This window comes from Aythya fuligula, chromosome 26, assembly GCF_009819795.1.
Source record: "Aythya fuligula isolate bAytFul2 chromosome 26, bAytFul2.pri, whole genome shotgun sequence".
NCBI classification, from domain to species: domain Eukaryota; kingdom Metazoa; phylum Chordata; class Aves; order Anseriformes; family Anatidae; genus Aythya; species Aythya fuligula.
The window spans coordinates 4,791,316-4,818,240 of NC_045584.1; the positions used below are offsets into that span (position 1 = coordinate 4,791,316).

The 26,925-nt window shown below is 50.1% G+C and overlaps 1 protein-coding gene across 1 annotated transcript in view; it reads right to left on the reverse strand.

Annotated features, from left to right (window-relative positions):
- Positions 1-5,918: 5,918 nt before the first annotated feature.
- REXO1 (RNA exonuclease 1 homolog) overlaps positions 5,919-26,925 on the reverse strand; it is a 42,812-nt gene continuing 21,805 nt past the window's right edge. The window contains exons 4-16 of the mRNA XM_032203677.1: positions 26,569-26,770; positions 25,801-25,964; positions 24,013-24,150; positions 22,908-23,031; positions 21,703-21,816; positions 20,382-20,519; positions 17,887-18,000; positions 17,144-17,217; positions 12,519-12,629; positions 12,029-12,144; positions 11,712-11,850; positions 9,031-9,151; positions 5,919-8,328 (exon numbers count right to left, since the gene is read on the reverse strand). Of these exons, the coding sequence (XP_032059568.1) occupies positions 8,240-8,328; positions 9,031-9,151; positions 11,712-11,850; positions 12,029-12,144; positions 12,519-12,629; positions 17,144-17,217; positions 17,887-18,000; positions 20,382-20,519; positions 21,703-21,816; positions 22,908-23,031; positions 24,013-24,150; positions 25,801-25,964; positions 26,569-26,770 (1,644 nt within the window). The 3' untranslated portion in view covers positions 5,919-8,239. The remainder of the gene's footprint in view (positions 8,329-9,030; positions 9,152-11,711; positions 11,851-12,028; positions 12,145-12,518; positions 12,630-17,143; positions 17,218-17,886; positions 18,001-20,381; positions 20,520-21,702; positions 21,817-22,907; positions 23,032-24,012; positions 24,151-25,800; positions 25,965-26,568; positions 26,771-26,925) is intronic.

Below are 26,925 nucleotides of genomic sequence, written 5' to 3' on the forward strand. Positions count from 1 at the left end.
GAGCTTGTTTACCTGACTGTTGCGTCCCTGCGGGGCCCCAGCTGGTGTCCTGCTCCCCCGGGACCCCGATCCCACAGCCCTGGGAGATCCTCACCTGCCCACCAGCACCCCCAGCATCGCCCCGTTCCTGGAGCACCAGGGGCTTCTCCAGCTCCGTGGTTCCCACAGGCTCAAAACAGGGTGATTAATCCCAGTGCACACATTCAGATTTTAACCAGAATTAATCACATTTGGGTTTCAGCTGCCTGGGGTGCCTGTATTTCTGGAGGAGGCTCAGAAAAGTAGGGTGACTGTGTCAGACCAGAGTCTGCCCGCTGCTGGACATGGTCTCACTGAGCCCCATACATGGGGGCCCCTGCAGGCAATGCTTAAAACAATAAATAAATAAATAAACAAATAAATATATAAATACATAGGTTTAAAATATGCTGCTGGTTAAATAGGGTTAAAACAAGAGATGCCCTGTCCCATGGGCGACGCCATGCGATGAGCAAGTGGATGAAGATGCCTGGCAGCAGCCAGCTCATGCTTATCACACTGGGCGGAAACACCCCCGCACCGTGGCCAGATCCAGCCCAGGAAAGCCTCTGGGGGCTTCCCAGACATGCCCAGGCCGTAAATCTCCTTCCACAGACTGCTTGCTCACCCTATTATTCCACCTGCCTGCTGCTTTGATCCAACCCCATGGGAAAATGCAGCATCCCTGTCCCCATCCCAGTCCCTGTCCCCATCCCGGTCCAGGAAAACCCCAAATCTTCCCCTGTGCCCAGCAGCCAAGAAAGGAAAAAAGTGTTCTTAGATGGGGGCTCCCCCCTCTCCCCAGGGTCCACAGGGACAGACGCAGCCCCCAGTAGAGCACCCACCAGCCACAAGCCCCCCGGCACCCATCCAGTGCCGGCAGCACCCATGGGTAGGTGCCCAGGGCAGGCAGGATGAAGGGGGGTTCAAGGGGAGAAGAATAGGGAAAAAGCAGAAGGAGAGGCTGTGCCACACTCCCCCAGGCTCCCCCGTACCTGCACCGATCCTGCCCGTGGCCCTGCTGCCAGCTGTGGCTGCCACTGCCCTGCCCACCGGGGCCGTGGGACAGCCCCCGCCACACCTCCGGTGCTGGGCTCCCTGGGGACCCGCCTGGCCCTGGCACAGATCCAGTCTGCACAGCTTGGCCCCAGCACCTCCTGCTCCAGGGAAGCGTCAGCACCCTCCAAACCACAGCCGAGGATGCAAGGGCAAAGCACGGGGGTGTTCGGGCAGCGAGCATGCAGGGGGGGCAGGATGGCACTGGACTGGGGAGACTGGTTTCACTGGGAGTGCCCCAGTCCCTCCGAGACCCCAGGTTTGGCACCGGCTCCACTGCTCCATGAAGAGTGGGGAAGAAGCAGGGGCCAGGCATGACCCTGGGGGTGGGAGGTGGAGTTTCAGATCCCTGGAAGAGGGGAGAGGATAAAAATCAGCTCTCTGGGGCAGCTCAGTAGCACCAACCCCAGAGAGCATCCCCGAGGGGAGAGCCAGTCCCATAGATCTCATGCCCCCACCCCTCCCCCTGCCCCACACGTGTCTCCCACCACACTCCTCCTGCATCACCAACATCCTTGAAGCCTCATCCTGGGGCTGGGGCTGGTTCTCCAGCACACCAACAGAAATACCCCACTGTGGTGGTCCTACATTAGCCATCATTAGATTAATTGCTCGCTGCAATTAACCACAGAAACCTGGAGGTGATTAAGCAAGTGCTAGGCTAGCAGTCCATAAAGCATTTATAGTGCAGCCACGAATAACTTGTCTGAGGTCCATAAACAACACATCCACACTGTCCCTGTGTCCCCATATCCCTGCCGTGCACTGGGTGACACAGCCCGGCACCCAGCCTGCGTGGCCAGGGCTAATTTGGGTGCATCCCTGTCTGGGGTGACATAAACCCATCCCGATGCTCCTCACCTGCTGGAAAGGGAGGGGAAAGGCTCACCAAATGACTGCTGTGAGCTGAGCCAAATTAACAGCTTATTGTCATTTCCCACCCAAATTTGGTGAGTATCATCACGCAGCATTTAGAAATAAAACCACGGGGCTGTCCCGGTGCTGCAAAAAAACAGGTCAGGCACCATAGCAGTGGGCAGGGAAGTGGCGGTGAGCGTCTGGCACCACTCCGGCATGGTGCAGGGCCGGTGATTCACACTTCCTAGGAGCTGCTCCGCTCTCAGACCTCTTCTCCCAGCCCCTCTGTGCGGGCACAGCCTGGCCCCTTCCCAGCACCGCTGACTGAATGCAGTGAGGCAACCCCAGCGTGATTCATGCTCCGTGCCAACAGGGTTTGCTGAGCTTGGGGGTGAAGCCATGCTGCATAAAACCATGGGTGAGCGTGCCTGGCCATGCCTTCCCGTGTTACACGTGCTGTTTAACACACCCCAGCACAGCAGCATCCTCTTGCCCCCCCCAAGGCTGCTCTCCTGCCTGAGCGAGGCTGGCGATGGGCACGGTCCCTGAGCTGCTTGGACTGGGCCCCATGGGGAAGGAACACAGCAGCAGCCGGCAGGAGGGGAAATTGTGGTTGGGTGTTGCAAAAAGCATCAGTTTCAGGAGCATTCTGAGGGGCAATCTCCATCCTTGGAGGTGCTCAACCCTCGATGAGATGCAGCTGGCCCAGCCAGGAGAGATTTTGGGCAGTTCTGCAGCCCTGAACATTCACCACTAGCACATAACCAGCCTCTCTCCACAATCAGGAAGGAATTTCTCCCTTCCTGCCCCCCAGGCCTATCACTTGCCTTCGCACCCGCTCTCACCAGCAGCTCCTCCTGCATCGCAGCCATTTCTGGTGGCTCCCAAGGCCCTGGAGCAGCACCCAAGACAAAATTCAGCATTTCAGCCCTTTTCTGCAGTCCCCCATCTGCTGCCCTGTCCCTGCCACTCTCCTTTCACCCCAGGACTCTCTCATTTGCCCACGCGCTGACTGCACTGCATGGCCCCGCTCCGAAGCAACCTCCCTGTGACAGCTCCCTGCTTGCTCTCTTAACCCCACCCAAAAAAATCTGCATTTTTCCCCCCCATGCAGCCTCCCTTTCTCACCGGCTCAAGGCTCAGAGCTGGCGCTCCCACCTGCAGCTCAGCACCAGGGCGCACACAGCTCCGGAGACCCAAAAGAGCCACTGCTGGGACAGGCCAGTGGCCACGGGGACATGGTGGGGACAAGCCTGTCCCTAAGCCTCCGCGTCCCCCCCAGTTTTCACCCTTGCTTCCAGCCGCAGTGGGCAGAATCCAGAGGTAGGAAAGGGCTTTCCACATCCTGCCCTGACACCCTCTGCAGGGACACGTGGCAGGTGATTTCGCGCCACCACGGGCACCAATAGCGCCGAGGGACAACAGCCGAGGTCACCCTAGTAACAGCAGCTGGCAAAGATGACATTTTTACCAATCAATCACTCCCTGCAATTAGCTGGACCCCCCCCCCAGAAGCAATTAAGCAAGTGCTGGGAGGCTGCGCACAGCGCAGTGCTGGGGTACAGGGACACCCGTGCGCTGCGGTCACCCTCCCGGTGCGTCCCCCCCACTGGGCACAGGGGACCCCCCATCCCCAGGGCTGCCCTGCAGTGGCAGTAACCCGTGCCTGGGCAGAGGGGAGCTGAAGCTTCAAGCCTTGTTCTTACCTTCACTCGTGGTTGCCTCGGGCAGACTGAGCAGCTCCGGGTGCACTTCTCCAAACGGCTGAGCAGCTGCCAGGCCCCGTTTGCACGGAGAAAATAATTTAGGGAAGTTCCCCTGTGGCACAGGGGTTGTTCCTCAGCCTAGAACAGCCTCAAGTCAGCACCTGCCCAGGCTCTGGTTAACGCAGATCCTGCCCCAAACTTCAGTTCTGATTCAACCCCCAGCAGCTGTGCCCATGGGGGCCGTCACCGTGTGATGGCATCGCGGCACCGGCCCTGGGCACGGCTGCGTCCAGCCCCCGCCACGGCCCTCCAGAGTTTGAGGGCACCGGGGCTGCCCCATGCAGGGCGGTGGCAGGAGCACGCGACACCTGCGGCACCCAGCAACCGCCTGCACCACCCAAAATCTCCCCCTCAAACCTGCACAACCTGTCGGCAGCACCCTCCTTCCGGCACGGTGCCCGCACCCTCCTCTTCCTCCTCCTCCTCCACTCCCGGCCACAGCAACAGCAGGGCAGGAGGTGACCCGGTTCCTCGGCCACCACCAGCCCCTGCTGCCCCGATCCCTGCAGTGACATCGGTGTCACCCTACCTGGCTCTGGATTTAGGGCTGAGAACAGGGACCCCTGTGCCTGGGCACTGCAGGGCACTTTGGGGGGTCCGGGCCATACGGGGGTGACTGTCCCCACGCAGACCTGCACCACGAGCTGTGACACTGGAGAGCTGGAGCCAGGAGAGTCCTGGCAAATCTGGGCCCCAGAGCTCCCGGGGAAAGCAGGAAAATCCATTTATTGAGCTGCGGGAGAGGAGAGGCTGCAGCATCGGCCCAAAGCCCCCCCCAGGCCATACCCCCAGCCCTTGGGGAGGGGACACGGGGGAGCAGGACTGGGGTTGTCACTGCCCTTCCTGCCCCCACAACCCCACTTTGGCCCTGTTTGAGCCCTATTTAAGAGGCAGCAGCAGCCACCCCCCCACACCCCCTTGCACCAAAGGCTGGATTCAGGATTTGGGTCTCTTCCTCTGTAAAGGGATTTGTAGGAGTGGCCCTGAGCAGGTGTCACTGTCACCACCCAGGCTCTTCTGTGCCTCAGTTTCCCCAGCACCATCCCCACCTCCTCCACCTTCTGGCTACAGAGGCAAAGCTCCCCCAAAGAGCAAAAAATAGCAAGACCGACCCTCACTCTGTGGTTTCTTTGGGTCATGAACAGTTCTGGCAGTGTCCCCTGGGGCACACGGCCTTCCAGGGAAAGATGAGGTGGTTGAGACCAACAGGACAGCCATCAAACACACACCTGCACCACCAGTGTCCGTCTGTCCAACTGCACATCCATCTGCATGCCCGAGGCTGGGTGAGCTGTGCTTTCCTGGGACCAGCGCTCTTGCAGCCCTAAAATCCTGCTTGGCTCCAACTTTTGCAGTTTCCCCAAGGTGAGACTCGGCCCCTTCCATCCGCTGAGCTCCGTAACAGCAGCTCCGGGCACCACAGGGAGTTCCCCTTGGGGCCGATGACGGGGCTCACCCCAAGGCATCCGTCCCCTTCCAGCCCCCCCCCCCCCAGGTGTCCTTCAGGAGGGGGACATCACAGAGGGACAGAGACCCCATATGGGATCACACCAGAGGAGGAGACACCAGAGCTCAGCACCTCACAGGCCCATAGAGGTGGCTGAGAACACGGCTGAGCCGTGACTTTGACAGCATCCTAAGTAACCGCTGCCATCGCCAAGCCATCACCAGCACGTTAAATAAAACACATTGCCAGTGAGGTCATCTAATAGCCTATTATTTTTTTATTTGAACTTTTTACCTTCACCTCTTCCTCCGTGCTGAATCAGCTCCTTCACTTGGCACTTTAATTCCTGCCCCATTTGTGAGATTGATAGGGGCTCTCCCGAGGAGCTTGGTCAGGCGGCAAGAGCAGCAGGGCAGGCGCCAGCTCCCCGGGCTCTCGCCCCAGCTCGGGGGCAGAGGTGGGATCTGGGACCTGCCCCGCTCGGGGCTCCACGGGCACCACCTCGTCTCGGGCACCACCTCGCAGCCCCAGGGGCGCCCGGACTTCTGCAGCAGCCGAGGGGCAGGGATCGCTCAGAGCCACAAAGCTTGTAAAAGGATGGCAGAGCCACATCGGGAGGACATGGAGGGAGTGACGGTGGCATCAGGTTCAAGGGATGCTCCAGGGAAGCCTGTCCAAGCTCCCCCACCTCTGGGCTGGCTCCAGCTTCCCTCCCAGCCCAGCTGCAGGTAAAGCAGAGCCAGACTCAGGAGCATGCATCTAGTCAACACCCTTTTATTAAAAACAATTACAAAAAAAGTTACAGGTTACAATATTTATATACAACCCAAAAACCTCTCACCAACCACAAACCTATTTTACAGTGTTACAGCGCCCAGGGGTGTGGGGGTTCAGGGGCTGCCCATCATCACGCTACGGGGAGGCAGTGACAGCACACGCGGCTCTGACACTTGCTCTGACCCACACCAGCAGCGCTCGTCTCCTTTCCCACTAACGTGCCATGGAAGGGGCAACCTCCCCCCATGGCATCCCACCCTGAAAGCCTCATTTTAGGGCATCTCAGCTGAACCGTGGGTAGACAAAGGGGAAATGACCGCGAGCCCTCCTGCCTGCACTGCGCTGCAGAGACACTCTGCCTTCCCCGAGCCCAGACGCTGGGATAAAGCTGGGGAAACGGCTCCCCAGCAGGACGCAGAGCACGTCCTCGTCAGGAACAAGGGTGCTGGCTCTGCTGGGGAAGGCAGCTGCTTGGGAAGAGGGGAGCTGGGCCTGCATGCCCGGTACCTGGGGAACCTGGAGGCTTTGAAATCAGTGGGCTGCTACAGACAGGCACCATCGCTGTGGCCAGGGGTGAAGATAAACGCGGGGATAAACCAGGGAAAGAGGCAAAAGCAGGAAAAAAGCTTCCTTCCCTGGTAAAGAAGCTCTGAACTGTCCCTCTGTCTCTCCCATGGCCTGGACAGAGACAGCATCGTTCCCTGCAACTCGCAGCCTGCAAGGGCAGCCAGATGTGACACGGCCTGCAAAGCTCTGGGGAAGCAGCAGGAGCTGCATGGCCTCTGCTTTGGGCAAAGAAGAGGCTGGGATGCCAAGCCACTGCCCACCAGTGGAAACAGAGCAGGGATCCCAGCAACAGGAGCTGGAGGCATCCCACCTGTATGCAAAGGGACCACAGCAGCCAGCGCTGGGAACAGATGCTGTCCTGGGAGGGGATGGGGCGATCGCTGCTCTCACACCTGCTGTCACAGTGCTGAAAGACCTCACCTACCAGGGAAATCAGCGCTGTTGTCCGCCACGAAAACATTTAAGCCTTGGCAGAGAGAGACTGCCAGCACCTCTGAGTCTGCCCAAGCTGCTGCAAGCACAGCAGACACTCAAGAATTGCTTTTGTCAGGGGAGCCAGACAGACAACAAGTGGCTCTTCTGCTCTCATTAAAACTCCCAACATGTAAACTAGTTTAAAAGAGTATTTTCACCTATTGCTTTTGGTCTGACCTGCATCAAGTCCCTGCTATCAGGGACAGACTGGTGAGTAGCTCTGCACACCTGTAGATTGTTGGGGCCATGGAGTACAGTCTTAGCTGTCCCCACGTCCCCCCAGAACTTTGATCCCTACACACGAGCTCGCGGGGGATGCTCTGGAAGCTCAGGGTGAGAGGGAGGACGGCTCATCCTGACCTGCAAAGCTGCAGCGCCTGCTTTCACTGCTGTCCTCCTCTGCACAGCTCCTGCCCTGGAAGGCTGCACGTCCCTCCTGGGCACAGTGAGCCCAGCTCATCACAGCCCCGCTGTCCCTCACCTCCCTGAGGTCCGGGCAAGGTCTGAGGCTTGTGACTTCTCCCTCGTCCAGCTCCTGCAGAACCGGGACGCCAGCACTCACCGATCACCTGGGTCACAGCAGCTGGGCACAACCCTGACCCAGGCTCGTTCCTCAGACCTGCTGCTCCACACACGCTCTCTGGAGCTGCCTCCCTCTCTCGCAGCTCTTTCTCCTCCACGGTGGGTCTGCATTAGGATCTCTTTCAAGATGGCTTGGTCCTCTGCTCTCTCCACACCTCGCTCGCCATTCACACACCAGCTACATAATCCACTCACTTCACAGCTTCCTGCCAAACCTTATTCCATTTCCCTCCCTCTCCAAACCCTGCAGGAAGCTAACTGCTTTGAAGTACAGAGGCAATTTAAGTTACATTTGAAAAAAAATAAAAATCTACCTTTAACTGAACCAGAAAGATCCTTCTGCATGTATCCAACCTACCTCTAAAAGCTTCTCCTAAGAAACAAGGAGTTCTCTCTGGTCGTGCTACTCAAAACCACCTTGCCATGCCTACAAGGCAACTGCTGTACCACAGAGAACCCCTCGGGCAGAGTAAAGAGGATCTGAGAGCCACTACCTGGACACAGGGACCGGCAAGCAGTGAGCTGGTGCCGTTCAGCTGCACCAGCAGCAGTCCTTAAGTCCTGTAGATACCTGCAAGTGCACGGGGAGTCTGGGGTAGCATGCTGCTGCGTACAGGTGGACAGTGTAACTCTGAGCATTTATTGCACTGCTTCAAAGAGGTGGAGGAGGAACAGGAGAGAGAGAAAGCGCAAGTCATCGTTTCACTTTAGCATCTTCTTTGATCTTCCAGACCATCAGCTCCATGCAAGCTCTGGCATCCTCGCTGGAGTCGTGCCCTTCCACTGGGGACAGAAAGACAAGGACAGCAGTTACGTCCCCTGCTGCACGGGGCTGCTGGCAGCACAAAGCCCAGAGGAAGGTTTCCCCAGAGCGGGTCCTGCCCAACACGGCCGGCCCAGCTGCTCACTGCCCTTCGCCACAGCAGGCACAAGTGCATCTGTGATCGCTGTAAACTACAGATGCATTTGGAAGTGGAAGAGTTTTCACTAAACACACTTTTGCTGGACTTCAGCCTTGCACCATTCTCGTTTAATTAAGGGCTGAAGTGCTGCTACTCTGTAGGCCCCGAGGCTACTGGCCAGTGAGGCCTCAAGCTGCCCAGCAGTATGGCTACAGCGTGCTTGGTGAAGGCTGAAGGGAACACTCCATGCTTCAAACGGAAAGGTCAGTCCCACTTTGCCAGAAAGATCACAACATGGCCTTGACAGAGCTGCCTCTGGCCCTCTCACCCCAGTCCCCTGGTCCCCTCTTAGGGCAGACAGGGAAGAAGCAAGTGCTGCTGGCCCTCAGACCAGGGTTCAAACAAACTGGCAGGGCATGCACACGCTGGCCAATTAACAGCTACAGGCAGGCACTGCACAGAGGGAAGTTCAGGAGCAAGAGAACAGGGCCGGGGGAGAGCAGGGAGGGAGGCAGGTCCAAGGAACTGCATCCAGGGGGGACGGGATGGCAAACCCTCACTCTCAGCTCCGCCTCAGCCTCACCGTTGTCCTGGATGATGCGCTTGAGGTAGTCTGCCATCAGCGTCCGGAGAGCCCGTTTGTAAGGTAAACCCAGCCGGTGGGGAAAGACAATCGCAGTATCCACCACTGTGCCATGGATAAGCTGGAGAGGGAACAGGAAAGAAACGTGTTTATTTTCCCAATCCCACAGGGATGGGCGCTCCTCAGGATTAACCACGCTAACGCAACCTTCCGGTCAGCCTTCCAGGCCCTGCGCAATGCCCTGCCGAGCTGCAACACAACCAGTTCTGCAAGAGGCTCTGGCTGAATCAAAGATGACTCCCCCTTAAAGGCTGCGTGCAAACCAGCTTCCCAGTGCTCTGCCAGCCAATGTACGTGCCCTCAAAGGCCTGCCTACCCACGCGTTCAAAACAGCAGAAATTCAGGGCTGCTTCAGTTCACGCAACTCAAATTCAGGACAGGTTACTCCTTAATACCCTGGCCTGGAGAAGCTGGCAGACCTCCAAGGTTGTCTTTTGCAATGAAAAAGCCAAGGAACCAGTTGACCCCACAATGCTTGTTACTACGCTTGTAGCCTTCCAACTGGTTCTCAAGATGTGAACCGAAGCAGGAAGGATGTCCAAATGGTACCCAGTCCATTGTGTATCACACTGCTTCTAGAGGAAAGGCTTAATCTTCAAGGTGCACACCCGCCTGAAAATTTCCAGTCTGTCAGCAATGAAGGTCAACAGGAAGTTTTTAACCAGCACAGCTGAGCAAGGCTGTAATGGGACAAGTACATCTTGTACTCCTGGGCATACAAATATACAGTAGATGGGAGGGAGGCCCTGGGCAGCCCCATGTTCAGGTCCAACTGCCTGGGGCACGCAGGGAAGACAAGAGGCTTTCTGTCCTCTAGGGTACGAAGTGTCATCACTCATCACGCTTCGCGAGGAACTGAGGATGCTGAACAGGTCAACACACTGCCTTACGCTGCACTTTGGGTGCCAGTGGAAGACCTAAAACCCACATCTGACAGACACCATAAACATACAGTAAGCTGATTTTTTTTTTTAATATGAATTTCTTACTCTCAGGCTAAGACAAGATTAATCCTCTGTTGACCAAAAACGTACGCTCAGTGACAGCTAAAGGAACCTGCATGCAAGCAGTTCCACATAACGAGTACAGGAGCAAAACACGAGGTCCAAGAGATAAATTTATATGCCTGACCAAAAGAAAGCTCTATAAGGCTCAGCACAGCGTGACTCAGACAGGACCCCGATAATCCAGTCTCCTCATCTGCCTCAACTCTTCCTAGGCACCAGCTAATGTTGCGTGACAATTCCTAACTTCGTCATTAATAGTTTCATAGCCCAGCTCCATAAATGCCTGAAAACAGCTGCAGTTTAACAGAAACAACCTGCTACGCTCTTTGGAGTGTAAAACTGCCAACATTATGGATAATCTCTCCTAGACTGCAGTCAAGTTTGGCACCCACCCAGGCACAATGATAATTACTTATGTAGATCAGGAAGACTGAGGAAACGGGATAATATAGCTTTAAATAAAAATTGAAATGCTATCACCATTTGGAGCTTGCCATGGCCATTAGCGAGATGTCGACTTTACTGCCACAGCCTTCAAACATTATGACTTGACATGCCACTGCCTGTCACACTCTGCTATATTGCTCTTGGGTTCGTTCTCTTGGCAGCGTCTGCGATGCTAAGAGAAAATCATGCTTCTAAGAGGCCAACAGTCATTTTGTACTGATAAAACTGTAAATAATTTTTTTTATGATGATGACGAACTCTCTTAGAGGCTGGGATAAAGGGTGCCATGGAGAGGTAAAGCGCTTTGCAGACATTAAAACCCCCTGCTTCCAAACCACTGCCGTGAGTTGGCAGCTCCAACTTCTTCATCAAAGAAGCTGCATGACAAAGAACGGCTGGAGGAAATTCTGGCTTGTGAGCACAGACTGAAGCCTTGGCTCCTGCCAGCCACATGCTTTCTCGGTGACCCTAGCCAAACCCCCTGGGACCCGTGTTCAGAAGGCAGCCCTCCCTCCAGGACAGCAGAGATGGCTGAGAGATGCACAGAGCAGGCTGACGCAGGCCAGGCAGGAAACAAGACTGCTGAAAGGTCAAAATAGCTTGATCAGAATAATGCCACAAATCACAGCAAACAAGGCTGAGAACCTCAAGGACAGTTTACAGTTAAAAGAAAAAAGGCAGTTATCTCCAGTGCAGAGGCAGAGAGACTTGTCCTGTTCCTCCAGCAGTTACTGTGGACATCCAGAGGGCACAGGAGACCCCTGAGCCTACCCTGCTCATGCCCTGATCCTGGCTGAGCACACCTTCAGGCCAGTCAAAGGATGCTGACACCACTGGAGGATACTTGACTATGTACACAGGTGAACAGCAAATGATTCCAGATCAGTCTTTCCAGCCAGCCCTGATCTACTCACCCCTCCCAGTCACCCCAGAGATCTGTCCCCCAGGGCAGCACCAGTCACTAAAAGCTGGGGGGAGATCAGAAGTGATGCACACACCCCACTCCTCTACTCTTCCGTCTTCCCACTGCCTCAGAGACAAGAGAGACCCATTGTGTCCTCCAGGTTCTTCCTACAAAAACACTTCCTAAATTAAAAGATGACATGTAACAGTCACCAGGGTGGGAAAGAACCAGAGAGAGATGCAAACACAAGACATGCGAATTACCTTTAGTGCAAATAAATCGCTTTCCAAGCTGTGCCCTATCAATATGGTATCTGCACTGAACATGTTCAATAGGACGGCTTGGACATCCCGCAGGGTGATACTAGTGTTCTCCAGGTCCTCTTCTGTCACACCTGAGAATCTGCAGTGTAAGAGCAGAGAGGAGGGCTTCCTTCACCAAAGGAACACCTCAAGACCCAAAAAAAGTTCCAGCTGTTAGGAAGTAGGGCTCACTGGAGTTTCAACAAGTTCTTCCAGAAATTCCTCCTAAGTTCTTGATGCTGACCACAGAGCTCTAACCCAAGGAAGGCTGTCCTTACCTGGTGTTATAGTCCACCACCTTGGTGTCCGGTTTGACGAAGGTGTCATAAACCACTTTCAGGTCAGAGTTGATCACAGTTACTCTTGTCAACTCCAGTCCTTGCTTAGTGTAGCACTGCAAGTGACAAAGCAGACATGACGACAAATGCATGCCGACCACAGCATGGTACCTACAGGACTGTTCACCAAAGCACTGCAGATCCCAAAATGCAGTTGGTCCTTTGCAGCAAAGCCAGCCAACAATCGCTGCTCAATACAGGCCAACTAGCTACTGCTTTTCAAAGTTAGATGTGGTCCCCAAATGAAGCACACAATGCCCCGACTAATTAAATCTACATTTCAATTAGCTCTTATTAATGTAAATGTCTGTGGTTTAGAGTCCACAGCAGGAAGGAAAGAAGATGGTAGGGAAAGAGTTGCCCTTCAGACACAGCCTTCCTCAAAAAGCATCATTTTGCTTGTGCATTGCCCCTCTGATTAGGAACCCACCATTTCACAGTCTAATGCGTAGATTCCGGGGTAACCATCAGTCGTAGGCAACTTCTCAAAAGTCTTCACAAAGCCATCAAGGTTCTCTTTCCGCCCGTCATGGACATGTTGCTTAAAGGAAAAAAAAGGAAAATGATTTGTTGATGGAAGGGACAAGAAACCCAAAACTCCATTTCAACAGAACCACTCACTTGAACAAAACAAAATTTTAAATAATTTATAAAGGCTAACAAGAAATAAGACTTGCCTACTAGTTGGTCTGAGAAGTCCACCACAAAAGCAATGTAGCAGCCATGTGTGAACCCAATTCCAAAGTAGGATCAGAACTAGAGGCACTGTATTAACAGTTCACTTAGTAGCAATGCATCACATATCTAAGGACTAGAATCATAGAATCATAGAATCATAGAATATCCTGAGTTGGAAGGGACCCTTAAGGATCATCAAGTCCAACTCTTGACACCGCACAGGTCTACCCAAAAGTTCAGACCATGTGCCTAAGTTCACAGTCCAATCTCTTCTTAAATTCAGACAGGCTCGGTGCAGTGACCACTTCCCTGGGGAGCCTGTTCCAGTGTGCAACCACCCTCTCTGTGAAGAACCCCCTCCTGACGTCCAGCCTAAATTTCCCCTGCCTCAGCTTAACCCCGTTCCCGCGGGTCCTGTCACTGGTGTTAATGGAGAAAAGGTCTCCTGCCTCTCGATACCCCCTTACGAGGAAGTTGTAGACTGTGATGAGGTCTCCCCTCAGCCTCCTCTTCTCCAGGCTGAACAGGCCCAGTGACCTCAGCCGTTCCTCGTACGTCTTCCCCTCAAGGCCTTTCACCATCTTCGTAGTCCTCCTCTGGACACTTTCCAACAGTTTCATGTCCTTTTTATACTGTGGTGCCCAGAACTGCACACAGTACTCGAGGTGAGGCCGCACCAGCGCAGAGTAGAGCGGGACAATCACCTCCCTTGACCTACTAGCGATGCCGTTCTTGATGCACCCCAGGACACGGTTGGCCCTCCTGGCTGCCAGGGCACACTGCTGGCTCATATTCAACTTGCTGTCTACCACGACCCCCAGATCCCTCTCTTCTAGGCTGCTCTCCAGCGTCTCATCGCCCAGTCTGTACGTGCAGCCAGGGTTTCCCCGTCCCAGGTGCAGGACCCGGCACTTGCTCTTATTGAACTTCATGCGGTTGGTGATCGCCCAGCTCTCCAACCTGTCCAGATCCCTCTGCAAGGCCTTTACGCCCTCATTTGAGTCCACAACTCCTCCAAGTTTGGTGTCATCAGCAAACTTGCTCAAAATACCCTCTATTCCTACATCCAGATCGTTTATAAAAATATTGAAAAGTACCGGCCCTAAAATGGAGCCTTGAGGGACCCCACTGGTGACCGCCCAAAGACGGACTAGGAGATGGCCGTCTCAGGTAGCTTCCAACGTTCAATTCAGAGTAGAATTACTCAGAAAGGCTCACTCAGTGGTCTTACATGGATCTACTCCAGCTGCTGGTTTCTGGATTTGCCTGTGACTGAGACATGCCCAGCTGCAGGATTCTAATGTCAAACATTGCTCTCTGAGCTTTAGTATCAAGTGTATCACAGCCCACAGATGACACGAGAAGCTAGTGTAATGAAGCAGCAGAAAATGTCAGTGTGTACAGACAAATAAGAGCCACTATATTCCAAAACCAGACAGTTCACAAACATGAGCTTACTGCCTTACCAGCACTTGAGGCAAAAAATGGAAACCATTTCCAGCCTCTCCTCATCATCCCCAGCTAAAGCTCTAGAGTCAACAATATTCAGCGCAGAAAAGCTCCCCAAGCTAGCAGGAAAACTCAGGGAGTGTTTCCATGAGTGGCATAAGCCAACGCAAGACTAAGCCACTGTTGCAAGAGGCACTCCCACTCTCCTTTCCTCCACAGCCACAGACCCCACCCTGCCTGCCCTGGTAGTATTCAGTCAGCCTCAAAGCCTTCTTCTCTGGGGTGTTTTGAAGTGGATCATTGCACTGAGCCAGTTACCTTCATCACTGTGCCTGCAAGGAAGCAGGAACACAGAGGGCAAAGCAGAGGTGGTGACTGCCCACTAGCATGGTTTTAGGTCAAATTAAATTGCTGCACCACACCCAGAGGTGACATGCTCTCTCCCTTAGTTCCCAGTGGTTTCCTTTGTTTAAGTTTTGTTTATCCCTCAATCTCAACATATTTGTGCATAATCACAGCAGTCTGCATCCAGCCTCCGTCATGCTTCTGACAAATCTCACCCTACAAGGAATCAGTCTGCACATGGCATCATCTCAGAACAGAAAGGCTAGAGGACAAACCCAGGCAGTTGTAGAACTGAAATATGTAGGCAGAGCAGGGATTTACATAATTTCCTTCACCAGTCATTACTGTGGGTAATACAGTACATAATAATAAAACCAGCCAGAGTAGAGAGAACTGCATCATTTGAAGTTAACCAGGCGGCTGGGCCAATACCGAGCCTGACCTCTCCCTGCATCCAAAGCCAGCACTGCTCAAAGGCTGCATGGTTCAATTCCCAGGAGCAAGAGGCCACACTTGTCAATTCTGCATCTATGCCCATGACTCTGATTGTTTTGCTAAAGAAATGAGTAGAACAGACTACCAGGCCAACAAATAGTAAAAATTCTCTCCCATTCAGCTTGATCCTATCCCTTCTCTGCTATGCAACATAACTGAGCAGTGAAGGAAAAACAAATGAGGTGTTTTCCTACAACAGCTGATGTTCTACAACTGTCCAATTCTTCCTCGCTGAGAAGGAAGCAGAAAAGTTGTTTTGTTTTTTCAGATCCAAGAAAGAAGCGAGCAGACTCAGCTGTCACAAAGAACAGAGCAGCTCGACTGGTCCGCTCCTGAGGAGCTGTAGCTCCATGCACAGCTCCACCCTGCCACCTCCTGCCACAGGCGCTAACTGCAGCATGATCCAAACACGCACATCCCAAATGCGTTTGGAAGGAAAAGGCACAGCAATGCTTTTCTAACCAGCTATGTGCCCAGTTACTTAGAATAGTTTATAATAAATATTTGCTATTTTCAATGCCTTCAAAGCTGAAAGACGCTGTGCTCCCCAGTAGCCCAAACATCCCCAAATCCCATTGCATATTCTCATCCTGAGCAGACTGGGGACTCTGACCTTAAATTTACCAAAAAATTCATCTGGATGAAAAAAGCAAGAAAGCCAGAATGTAGTGATCTGTAGCAGCACAACTAGGAGGCAGATGTGAAAGGATGCCTGAGCCCTGGAGCACTGGCAGCATGCTTCATTGAGTAAGAGGCTATTAGAGAAATTGTATGTTTCTTAAAAGGCCATGAGGTTTTATGGTCTACAACAGCCACGTAAAAACATGCAGAGAAGTCATGTTTTTATAGCCCCATCAATTTCTCCCGACTTCCCTGCTGGATGTTTTTTTGGAACACTGATTAAAAAAGAGATCCTGATATCAAATGAAAAAGAAATAGGAGAAGCAGCCACATGCCTGATCCCATCCATGCTTCAGACTGGGCAGGACAGGCTTTTAGAGTTCATGTGCTGACAGTTCTAGTTCTGCCCATCTTGATAAGCCTTAAATTTTGCCCCAGAATTCACTTCCTAGTTCTAGCTTTTGGCCAGAATAACGATGGCACACACCTCTCCAGAACTCTGCTGGCTCTGTATCACCTGAGCACTTTCAAACAGCAAGACAATAAGATGCCCTACAATAAATAGCTGTGGGAGCCCCTTCTACTGGACATGACCCTTTTAGATCATTTGGTTCTAAACCATCTCTCTCTGCATGGCAGCTGCAAAATGTAAAAATGCCACTGAAACAAGTGACCAGGAGAATCCCTAGACCTTGGGCAGAGGCCAGAGACAGATTGTTCCCTTCAGTCAATGGATTGAGAACGAGGGGTGCCTGGCTGTTGCGCAAGGAAACAAGAAAAAGCACCTGTACAAAGGTATCCCAGACATCATTCAGCTCGACCAAAGGGCCAAAGCTCAATTCCTGAGCAGGTTTTAGATTCTGCTTTCTACTGATGTGATCCTTTCCCCACCCTCCTCAAGAGGAAGCAATATTTATGGGTTACAACACACTCCTTGGGAAGGTTCCTCCCCTTAATAAAACAAAGGACGTGTAATAAATGGAAAACTAAGAGAGGATTTGGCCTACAGCAGAAGATACCTTAGCACAGGCATCTAAGAATAAAATAAAAAAAAATGGGAAAAAAGGTTTGGCCACTGTTGTCAAGGCCCTGAGCATGCTTCTTAAAAGGAATTTCCTTTTTTCTCGCTTTTTCAGTGTTTCCCTAAAGAAGACTATATCCAAGTTTTTGCTGGGCAACTTAACCCGCTGTCATTTGCTTAGAAAAAGTGCTTACATCTTGCTTAGAAAAATGTTAAAAAATTTGCATCTGCAAAATAGAAACCACTTCAACTCCAAACATTTGAGATTCTTCCTTCTTGCCAAACACTGAATTTTCTTACCTTTGCATAGCAAAAGGCATTTAAGAAGTACTTGCTTTTTCTCCCCAGGGGAACCCACCATTCTTCTAAAGGCTCACACAGCCACCACCATTGCAAGCAGAGGACAAATGTCATTGAGAATAAAAAGGTGTTGCTCAATAACTTACTTTAGCAACCTGGCAGCCTGGTGAACCCACAGCTCCTGAGCAGCAGCTGTAATGAGTTTCCCATCCACCTGGCACTGAAAGAGCAAGAGTTAAGAGTCAGAGAGAAGAGACCTAAACTTCAGCTGACAAGTGCAGAGATGTCCTGAATGAACACAGCAACAATAATTTGCAAGCAAAGGGGAAAAAATAGAGATTCATAAGTCTCTCATATTTAAACTGCAGAAGCCACCTACCAGCAATAACACATATGAGCAAAGCAGTTTGACTTATTTAACCAGCACAGCTGATTCACTGATCATGGATGCATTAGCAGAAAACTACAGAGTTCCAATTAGGCTACTATCTTGCTGCAAATGAGTTTAACCAAGACCGGTAAACTCACTCAGGCAGCAGAGGTCTATTGTTCCTAAGTCTCCTAAAAGAATGATCTTTGAAAATGTACAAGATGGTTTGTGCCTTTTACCTTTTTTTTTTTTTTTTTTTTTTTTTTTTTTTACACCAAAAAGATGAACCACCTCAGTTCCAGACACGTTTTCGTATTTTAGGGACTGTACCGCTGCTCCCCAGCAGCTCTTTACAAGGCTATGCCACCCAGTGACAAAACTAGGAACTGCCACAATCTGCGAGCGTGACAAGTCCCAAAGCCACAAAATGTTTCGCAGCAACTCCAATCCAACACAGACTCTGTTTTCAGATCTAGAGTATGTCTAACACGTAACCAAGCCCTCTTTGAAGAGATGTACCTCTCTGCTTGCGTAGCCTTCCCCAGTGATGGACACACTCCTCCTTGCGAATGCAGTTTCCAGAGGCTGAGACCATGTACTCAGTGCCACAGCGACAACAAATCCTGCAGGAGGCTTTAAGAGAAGAAAGAAGTAAGGGTCAGGCCTCTCTAAGTCCTGTTCCCGCTAAACGTGGCCAAAGCACAGGGAAATCAATCTCATTTAAAGCCCCAAACACTGCTGAAATCGGCAAACAACAGTTCCTGTTAAGGGATGGTAAATTTCTTTTCAAACTCTCACAAAGACAAAGCAATCCCTTTGAAAATGGCAGTCTTAATCATAGAATCAAAGAACATCCTGAGTTGGAAGGGACTCATAACTCCTGGGTCCCCAAAGGACCACCCAAGAATCAGACCATGTTCCTGAGAGCAATGTCCAAACGCTTCTTGAGCTCCAGCAGGCTCGGGGCTGTGCCCACTGCCCTGGGCAGCCTGTCCCTGTGCCCAATCACCTCTGGGTGCAGAACCTTTCCCTAACACCCAGCCTGACCCTCCCCTGTCCCAGCTCCATCCCTCGGGTCCTGTCGCTGTCCGCAGAGAGCAGAGCTCAGCACCTGCCCCTCCGCTCCCCTCATGAGGGAGCTGCAGGCCGCCATGAGGCCTCCCCTCAGCCTGCCCTGCTCTGGGCTGAACAAACCAAGGGACCTCAGCTGCTCATCACGTCTTCCCCATCTTTGTAGCCCTCTTTTGGACACATGCTAACAATTTTATAACTTTCTTCACCCAAAACTGCACATAGTTGCAGCATTTACTCCAAATCACTTCTCAGAGGCAAACATAAAACTCCCTGCTGGTCTCGGTGTGCGGCTCCAACTCTGACTGTTCACATTTGCTTTGCTGTTTCTCCATCCACAGCAAATTATGTTGTTATTTTATGGTTATTTTAAGAAACAGGAGAAGTCATTCTTCGGACATAGGAGCTAACGAGGCCTGGTTTCCAGGGGGTCTGTGACTTGACACTTCCAAGTGACATTCGAGTTCTTCCTGGGCACAGCTCTTCTGCAAGGGTTCCCTGGTATTTAAAATAGGAAACACTTACAGCACAGCCTGGCCCTCCAAGAGGCAGTCAGGGACTTCTCCATCCTGTCCCCTGTGCCCTCAGTAACGACAAAAATTCAGAGACAGGAGATGCAGAAAAACACAGAAAAGGAGCTGACTGTCACACACCTGCTCTCCTAGCAATTCCCTGAGTTCCAGTGTGAGCATTTAAACTGCTAACACATTGTCAGGTCCCTGACAGCTTGGCATAACACCAGTCCAGTCCATTTTCATCCACTGACCACAGTCACAGCATCAGCAGACTGACAAGAGATTTTTTCAAACAAGAACAAACTCAAAGATCAAAACGCATCTGCAGAAAACTACAGATGAAGAACCAGCAACACAGTCTTGGATCCCCTAATGGAGCTGGCTGGGTAACCGAAGAAAAGGGCTCTAACAAATACAGTACTTAACAGTGTTAATGCAAGAGAGCTTTCGTACAGGTTGCTTCAGCAACCATGGGACAAATGTAGACACAAGGTGTTAACACGGATGAGCACTTAACACACTTTAGCAAGGTCTCTCCAAAGAGATGCTCGGAGGAGTGTGGCAAAGCACCTTAAAACATACCACAAGTACACATTTTATCCCTACTGCACCACAGTCTGCTCTATTCAGCATTTGAGAAGCATAAAACCTACCACAGGATACCAAAAAATTCAAGGAGGGGAGGACCCTACCCTTTTCCAGAGGAAACCTGAGGGATTGTTTTGTCCAGCTGCAAAAAGGGCTGTTGGAAACTACTTTGCACAATGCCATCAAGTGACCAAGCCAACACCTGCGTGGTCCAAACCAGCACAGCACAGCCCACTGCAAAACCAGCCTGGCTCTGGTTCAGTCACTATCACACCATAACAGCAATTTGTACGCAGAGACCCCAAAGAATCCTTCCCCTGGGAGAGGGAAGCATCACCAGATACTGAACAGGAGCTTCTCTACGCATTTCCCTGCGCCAGCAGCAGCCAACCTCCTGGCTGGTGTAATGTGCCTGGGGTTTGTCTAAGTCCTGAAGCCTGCACTGAGTGAGCAACTGCAAAACGTGCCCTCACAGGGGATGGCCAAAGGCAACTTGCTGAGGGAGACAACCTGACCGACTCAGTCTTCGGCAGCGATTAGAAACCTCAGAGCCCCACACACCAGAAACTATAAACCTTGTGGCAAAACTAACATTCTCGTGGCATGCTAACTGAAGAAACTCATCCTTCAGAAAAGCAGCAGGCTCCTGCAGCCATGCTCCTCTCCTCCACAGCCGGCTGGCCTGCACATGTCTCAGCCAAGGAGACCCATCACAACAAGAGCACCATGCTGAAACCAGTAAAGTCTTTATGCAAAAAGACCAGTTGCAAGCAGGACAGGCATCTTCACCTGTAATGTATCTAGCAAAGACTGCAGAATGAAATAGCCGGCAGAGCTTACAGTCAGTGGTTTTCTTCTCCTCTGCTGTGAAGAGGATGGCACGTCCTGGCTTCTCTGGGTGAGGCATTGGGTAACCATTTTCCTTTAGCTGCTCCTCGGTCATGAGATATTCCTTCAGTCGCCGGTACAAGGCAGCTCCTGCACGTTTCAAAGACAATGCTGAAGCCAAACCACAGAAACGGGTGCTGTTTCTCTTACTATTTTCTGCTTTGTCAAGCCACCTGGCAGAAACTCCCTCTATTTTCAACTTGCTTTCACTGCCTTTGTTCAGTATCGAGAGGGAAATAGGTATGGGGTTGCACTTTTCACATCTGGTCATCGGTGTACAAGCTTATTATTAACTTCTCCAACAACCAGCATTAGGTTAGTAAGTCTGGAAGACGCAACTGAAACAGAATTCTTCCACAGGGCCCACCTTCAGGCCTTCTTGTTAAAATGGGGGAAGTCTCACTCTAGTAATGTTTAAAATGCTTCAACAGATCATTTGTAACACAGCCCAAAGAATACCCCTCAAAAGCCACCCACAGTGAGCTAAAAAATTCCTTATCAGAAGCTTCTTCCCGCTGTTGATTTTATTTTTTCGTTCCATAGAATAATTATAACTTCTTGCACTCTGCTCAATATCTCTTCTTTCACTGCTATGCTAAACTCTTCCAATATTGCCGTGCACCCTTTGATGTTGTTTAGCTGAGCTATACAAGCCCTTTTAAGCTTTCTTCATGTCAATTCCTTCTGCTCTGTGGCATCTCCATCTCTTCTCTGATCTCCTCAACAATTTGCCTGTATCTCTTGGCAACCTGAATACCCATAACCGATTTGACCCCACGTAAATAATGCTCATGGCACAATCCTTTGGCTGTGATATGACCTTACTATGACATTCCTCAATGTGAAAATGAGCCCTGCAGAGCAGATGGAGATATCAGCATGTTTGTCTTGAATGTGACAGACACGTTGTAAAGTACTCCTTCAGGGCAAGAAAATTAAAGTAAAATCCAGACAGAAGAAAGCCTAAAAGTCAGCAATATCCAAAACACAAGAGGCAGTTCTGAACAGCTATTGATGCTACATCAAAGCCACATGGAGTACATCAGTGAACTCAGCCCAAAGCAGGGAAAGCAAGGAAGGTGCTAATCGGTGTGGCATATCGTTTACTGAGCAAGTCTGCAGCACCGTACCGCAGCTGGGTAATAACTCATAACATTATCCACAGATAAATCACAGCACTTCATACATCAGCAAGATCCTGCTCTACCCAGTCAGTCTGTTATACCTCCAGCTACAATTGACAGGTTACAACCTCATGGGAGCAGGGTCTTACCTGTTAAATCCTCTGCTCTCAAGCTCCCTGACCGGTTTAGGGTAAAGCTGGTCTTCGCAGCAAGCTTCCCACCCAGCACAGCTTCATGGGACACCACTTTCTTGTTACTTGTCTCTGCAGTGAGAAGAGGGAAGAAGCAAAACAGGACAGAGATCAAGTACCCAGGTGTAATCCTGGAAGAATAAGAGAATTCAGTCCTAGAGTTTGGGGCACTACACATGGGCAAAAGGAGAACTGCATTTATCTTCTTGAATTCTTGCTCTGCTCCAGAAATTGGTACACGTACAGTGGTGGCCTATTCCTAGCATTTCATTCCAGCGCTACAGGGACCTTTCTTTTCACACTGTTAGCCAACAGCAACTTTTTAAGGACATACAAGGACATTTTTACAGTTTCCCCAGAGACTTAGGGAGCTCTACCTGCTTACTCTGCACACCGAGCCCCCAGACAAAGAGAGGACTGAACACAGAAGCAACTCGACCCAGTCAGGTGCTGCACGGTGGGATCATCCATCCCCAGCGAGCAGCTTTGTTGTTAGGTCCCCGCAGACCACACTCCCACACTGAATCTTTCAACTTGCTTTAGAAAGGCCTTCTGAGCTCTAGAATATGCTCAGCACATCAGATAATGGCAGATAGGTGTTTTTTACTAATCATTAACTGGCAGCCCTCTCCTAAAGGCCAGCCTCCCAAGTTCAGCCGCTCTGACTAATGGCCATGAAGGTAATGAAGACAGAGGGGAGAAAAAGGAAGAGACCAGGAAAAAAAAAATCACAAGAACAGCACAAATTGATTGTTTAATGTACCCTCTCGAGAGCCAATAATGAAATGTCTTAACCCTCTTCGTTTCTCTCTTGAAGCTTAATGTGTGTAACAGATTTCTGTGGTGATGGACGAGTCTATCACTTTGAAGGCATCATGTGAAAGTTACTCCATTAGCGGGGCTTTTCATTTTAAAGAACTTGTGCTAAAAAAAAAAATCCATGTGGCATTATCTCCATTTAGGCTCAGACAGCCAACAAAGCATTGCAGGACTTGCCTCTTGAAGGCCCATTAAAGCTTGCCAGACTATAAAAAGCTAACTGGAGTTGTTTGCCTTTCAGCATAATGCTTCTGAGAAATGGGTCTGTCTTTTCAACAAGTTCCTCTCCGTGGCTTCTAATCCAAGCAGGGCTCCAATTATTAAACCACAAGCGTGGTACGTACTGTTCGTACTGGACGGGGAATTGGGCACTAGACTTCGGAGCTTCTTTAAGGTGTTCACTGCCACATTCAGGTAGATGTTGCGACTGGTGCTGCGTTCATAAGCTACCTTCTCTTCTGCCAGAGCCTGCAAACAATGCAATTCATTACCACTCTTTCCACTGCTGCTTTTGGAGAAAAGAAACATTGCATCTTAAAACACAGAATCCAAGTAAAATAGCAAAAAAAAAAAAAAATAGTGTCAAGTAATAAACTGGAGCACGGTACAAATATATCCTGGTTCTTGGGCCTGCTTAGGTGAGTCAGAGAAAAAACACATTTTGAACTAAGCACTGGAAACATTTTCACGCTAAATCTTCCCTGACAGGTTAACACAGCAGTTCTGGAACTGCCTTGGAAAGGCTGTTTTCCTCGCTTCAGTGGCAGCACAAGGGAAAAGCAAAGCTCCAAAATGCTCTAGAAAAAGAAGACTGGCAAACAACCACTCCTTGAGTGCAATAGGAACATCGTCCCTAAGGAGCAGTGAAAGTGAAATAACACAAAACGTCCTCTTAGCATTTTTTTCGGCTACAAAACATGTTGTGATGTCCCATATTTAACCAATGAACATTAATGCCAAAGTTTTCTAATAAAACACGTGAGATTCTCAACTCTGCTTTTGGAAATCCTACTGTAATATTCCCTACTGTTAAAAGGCTCCTTAAATGCTGCACAGCTCATAAGCAGCAACTTTTGCCAATTACATCTATCTTACATCTACTGCGTGCTCAGATTCCTGGAGGTGTTTGCTATTCTACTAGAGCAAAGGGACTTTTGTCTACCTTGAACATAACATGCATCCCCCTAAGCCCCTCTTCTGGGCTCATTAAAAACAGCATGCATGCTCTCCTAATGAAGAGAAAGATGGTTTTTTTCTACTGGAAACCTCCACTGGAATTTTATCTTCTGTTGTCCAGTCTGGAATTATTTAGTGCCTGTCTCCTCTACAGACACGCGTGGATAGGAGAGTTTTCTGGGTTTGCTGCAATTCTGGAAGGTTTTGGCCAACGCAGAGGACTTTACACTCTACTGCAGATTTTATTCATAAGAAGCAAGCACCGGTACAGACCTTGTCAAATGCTTCCTGGGAGGAGGAACAGAATTTCAAGCACTCATCAATGAAGAGATTGAGGTATCTTTGACGAATGTTTGTTGGGACTTTAGCACCAAATTCTGTGGGAATAACAGGCCTCTGTAAGCTGGTGCTCTAGAGATGAGACAGAGAGAGAAAGAGGCTATTCGGGGTTCCAGAAGCATGTTGCTTCAAGACTGACATTTTCTGTTATGTTACTAACAGCAGCATGACTTTCTTTCTCAAAACCTGCTCAAAGCTGAGCATAACATGCAGCATTTTGGTTCTAAAAACACTGCTTGAAGCTTTTGTGCTCCCCCACCCCCCTTCAATATTTGAACTACTTCAAAAAGCAACCACATTTCTTTATGCAACTCATCCAGCAGCCCAGGAGTCCCAGCAGCATTAGTCACAACACAACATTTGCATACACAAGCATCCCAGGCCATGAAAATGACGACATTTCCATTAAGAGAGTCAAGATTAGCACAGTACCAAGCACCACAATTTGAGCTGAAGGCATGAACACACACCACCAGTTAAGTGCATGACAAACATGTTTTTTCTTGCCAGTACTCTAGTCGTAACAAGAGAACAGAGGCTCACTTCTGGCAGGCTGGCAGCCAGCTAAGTCATCACGCTTTCTATGGGATTCCTGTAACTTTTCTGAAGTGTTTTTGTCTTCCTTTTTACTGCCAGTCATGATGTTCCTGAAAGGATTTTCCCTTGCATGACACGTTCTTTGTGTACAAAAACTGCATGTTGCAATGAGCTATGACCTACCACTGTAGTTTTCCCATTTAACACCAGTTTATCTTCCAGATTACACACTCTACCTCTTTTTTTTTTTTTTTTGAGAAGAAACTGTATGTTCACCTCTAAAGCACCCAATTGTTTTGTCAATTTTTCTTCACCCCACCCAGGAGACGTACATTAACTAAACCACCTGCTGCAAGCTGTAATAAACATAGCTCTAAGGAAGATTCAGGCCTGCTCAAAGGGGAGCAACAGGACGTAGCTCAACGGGAAGAGTGCTCGTTTTCTTCATGAGTCTTCTGCTTCCATTTATCTCTTTCTATTCCTTTATCTTGTTTAAACCTGTTCAAGGGGTTTGGTCCTTTTCATTATATATGTACAAACATTTTCTCAGCCTCTAACATGACACTCTTAAGAACCTCTGTAACAATGGCAAGTATTTTATGCTTTCAGTTCTTTTATTTTTCTTTAGCTTCAGCTTACACGTCGCTATCAAAAGTATGCTAAGGTTGGGCTGGTATCAAAAAAAAAGGGGAGAGAAAGAGAGAGAGCTTTTTCCCCATATATTAACTTCAGCATGAAGTTTACACGATCACATTTTAACTACAGATGTTACTGTGGGACATTATTCATAAACACCTTCCTGAGTCTGACCCACAAAGGCTGGGAGGGCCTTTAATCCAGCCACGCCATTCGAACACGAGACTCCAACTCCCTGATACAAACAGCTACAAACCTAGCCAGACAGCACAACAGAAGACTCAAACTGAAAATGAGCGATCAATATTCAAAGAGATCAGAGCAGCACTTAAGTATTTCTATCTTTCTAAGCTCCTACCCCTCAAGTGTTTAATTTTTTATACAATGCTATCGAGGAAAACCACAGGAAGAGAGAAACCCATTTAATCAACCTAATCAAATCACCACTTCTCAGAGTGCTAAGTTTGGAACAGCATGGTTAAACATAGCACTCTCAATGGGGAATGACCAGAATAGAAGCTGCAAAGGCAGATGTCATATCTCTTTTACCTGTAAGGAGGGAATGTGAGCTATCCTTTTCTGCACAGTGGTGCTGGTGGTCTTTGAAGCCATCCCAGCTAAGGTGCAAGACTTCAGAGAAAGGGTGGGTGCTTCAGAGTCATTGGAAGGTGTGACACTCCTGCCAGCAACAGCCTTCTTGCTGCTCACGAGGCCTGCAAGGAACAGAAAACATATTTAAGTAGAAATCCTACCACTAGGCATCAAGTTGTGATCATGAACTTACTGTGCTGCAAGCTGAGATTTTCAAATGGAAACCTCCCAAGGGATAAAAATCGGGTAATTTTACCTCCTTCCAGGCAAGGATGAAGGAACCTTCTGCCAGGAAACATGCCTTGTTTTTTTGTTGTTGTTGTTTTGGGGCAACTGAGTCAGTCGAGTTTAAAGAGTTAACCCTGTCACCTACGATGCACTACCTGCCCATCAGGTCAGTGCTGAGGCCTTCCGACCACAAAGGGATGCTGATGAGCATAAATTAGTACTTCCCTCTGCGGAAGCACAAATGAGGAGCAAACACACTCCAAAGATGAAACAGGAAAGAGATGCACACTTAGCCTGTTGCTTTTCAGAAAAGGACAGCACTTGTCAGTGGAAAGGCCTTCCACTGGTCCCCAAAAGCAACAATTAAAATTGTGGCTAGTACTACACCTCTTCTGATAGTTTAGCATCTGTATCCTGGGAAAAATTTAAGCAGAAGGCGGTGCCTTTTCAACAGCAGGGAGGACAGGATAGGGATCACAAGTATTGCTGCTGGCTTACTTTGTTTGACTGCTGCAGAAATGGCTACATTTGGCACGTGAGCAATCCTCCTCTTTTCTCCTGGCAAAGAGAGAGACGCCTTTTGAACTGCCACAGCCAGCTGCGCTGCCTGCTGCTGAGCCAGCTGGATCCTCTGGTAGCAGACCTCCTGAGCGGTGGGTGGACGGTACGGCCGGACTACGGGCTTGCTCGGGACCTCTGCCTGCACAGACAAAAAGGTTTCTACAGCCACCAGTCCCCACCCTTTAGCTTTCATCCACCCAAGCAAGGTCTCTATTCCCTGACCCTTCTATGTTAGCAAATACGGGTTTTTGAGAGAAGACCCCAGCCATCTCCCAGAACAACTTAGTCACCCAC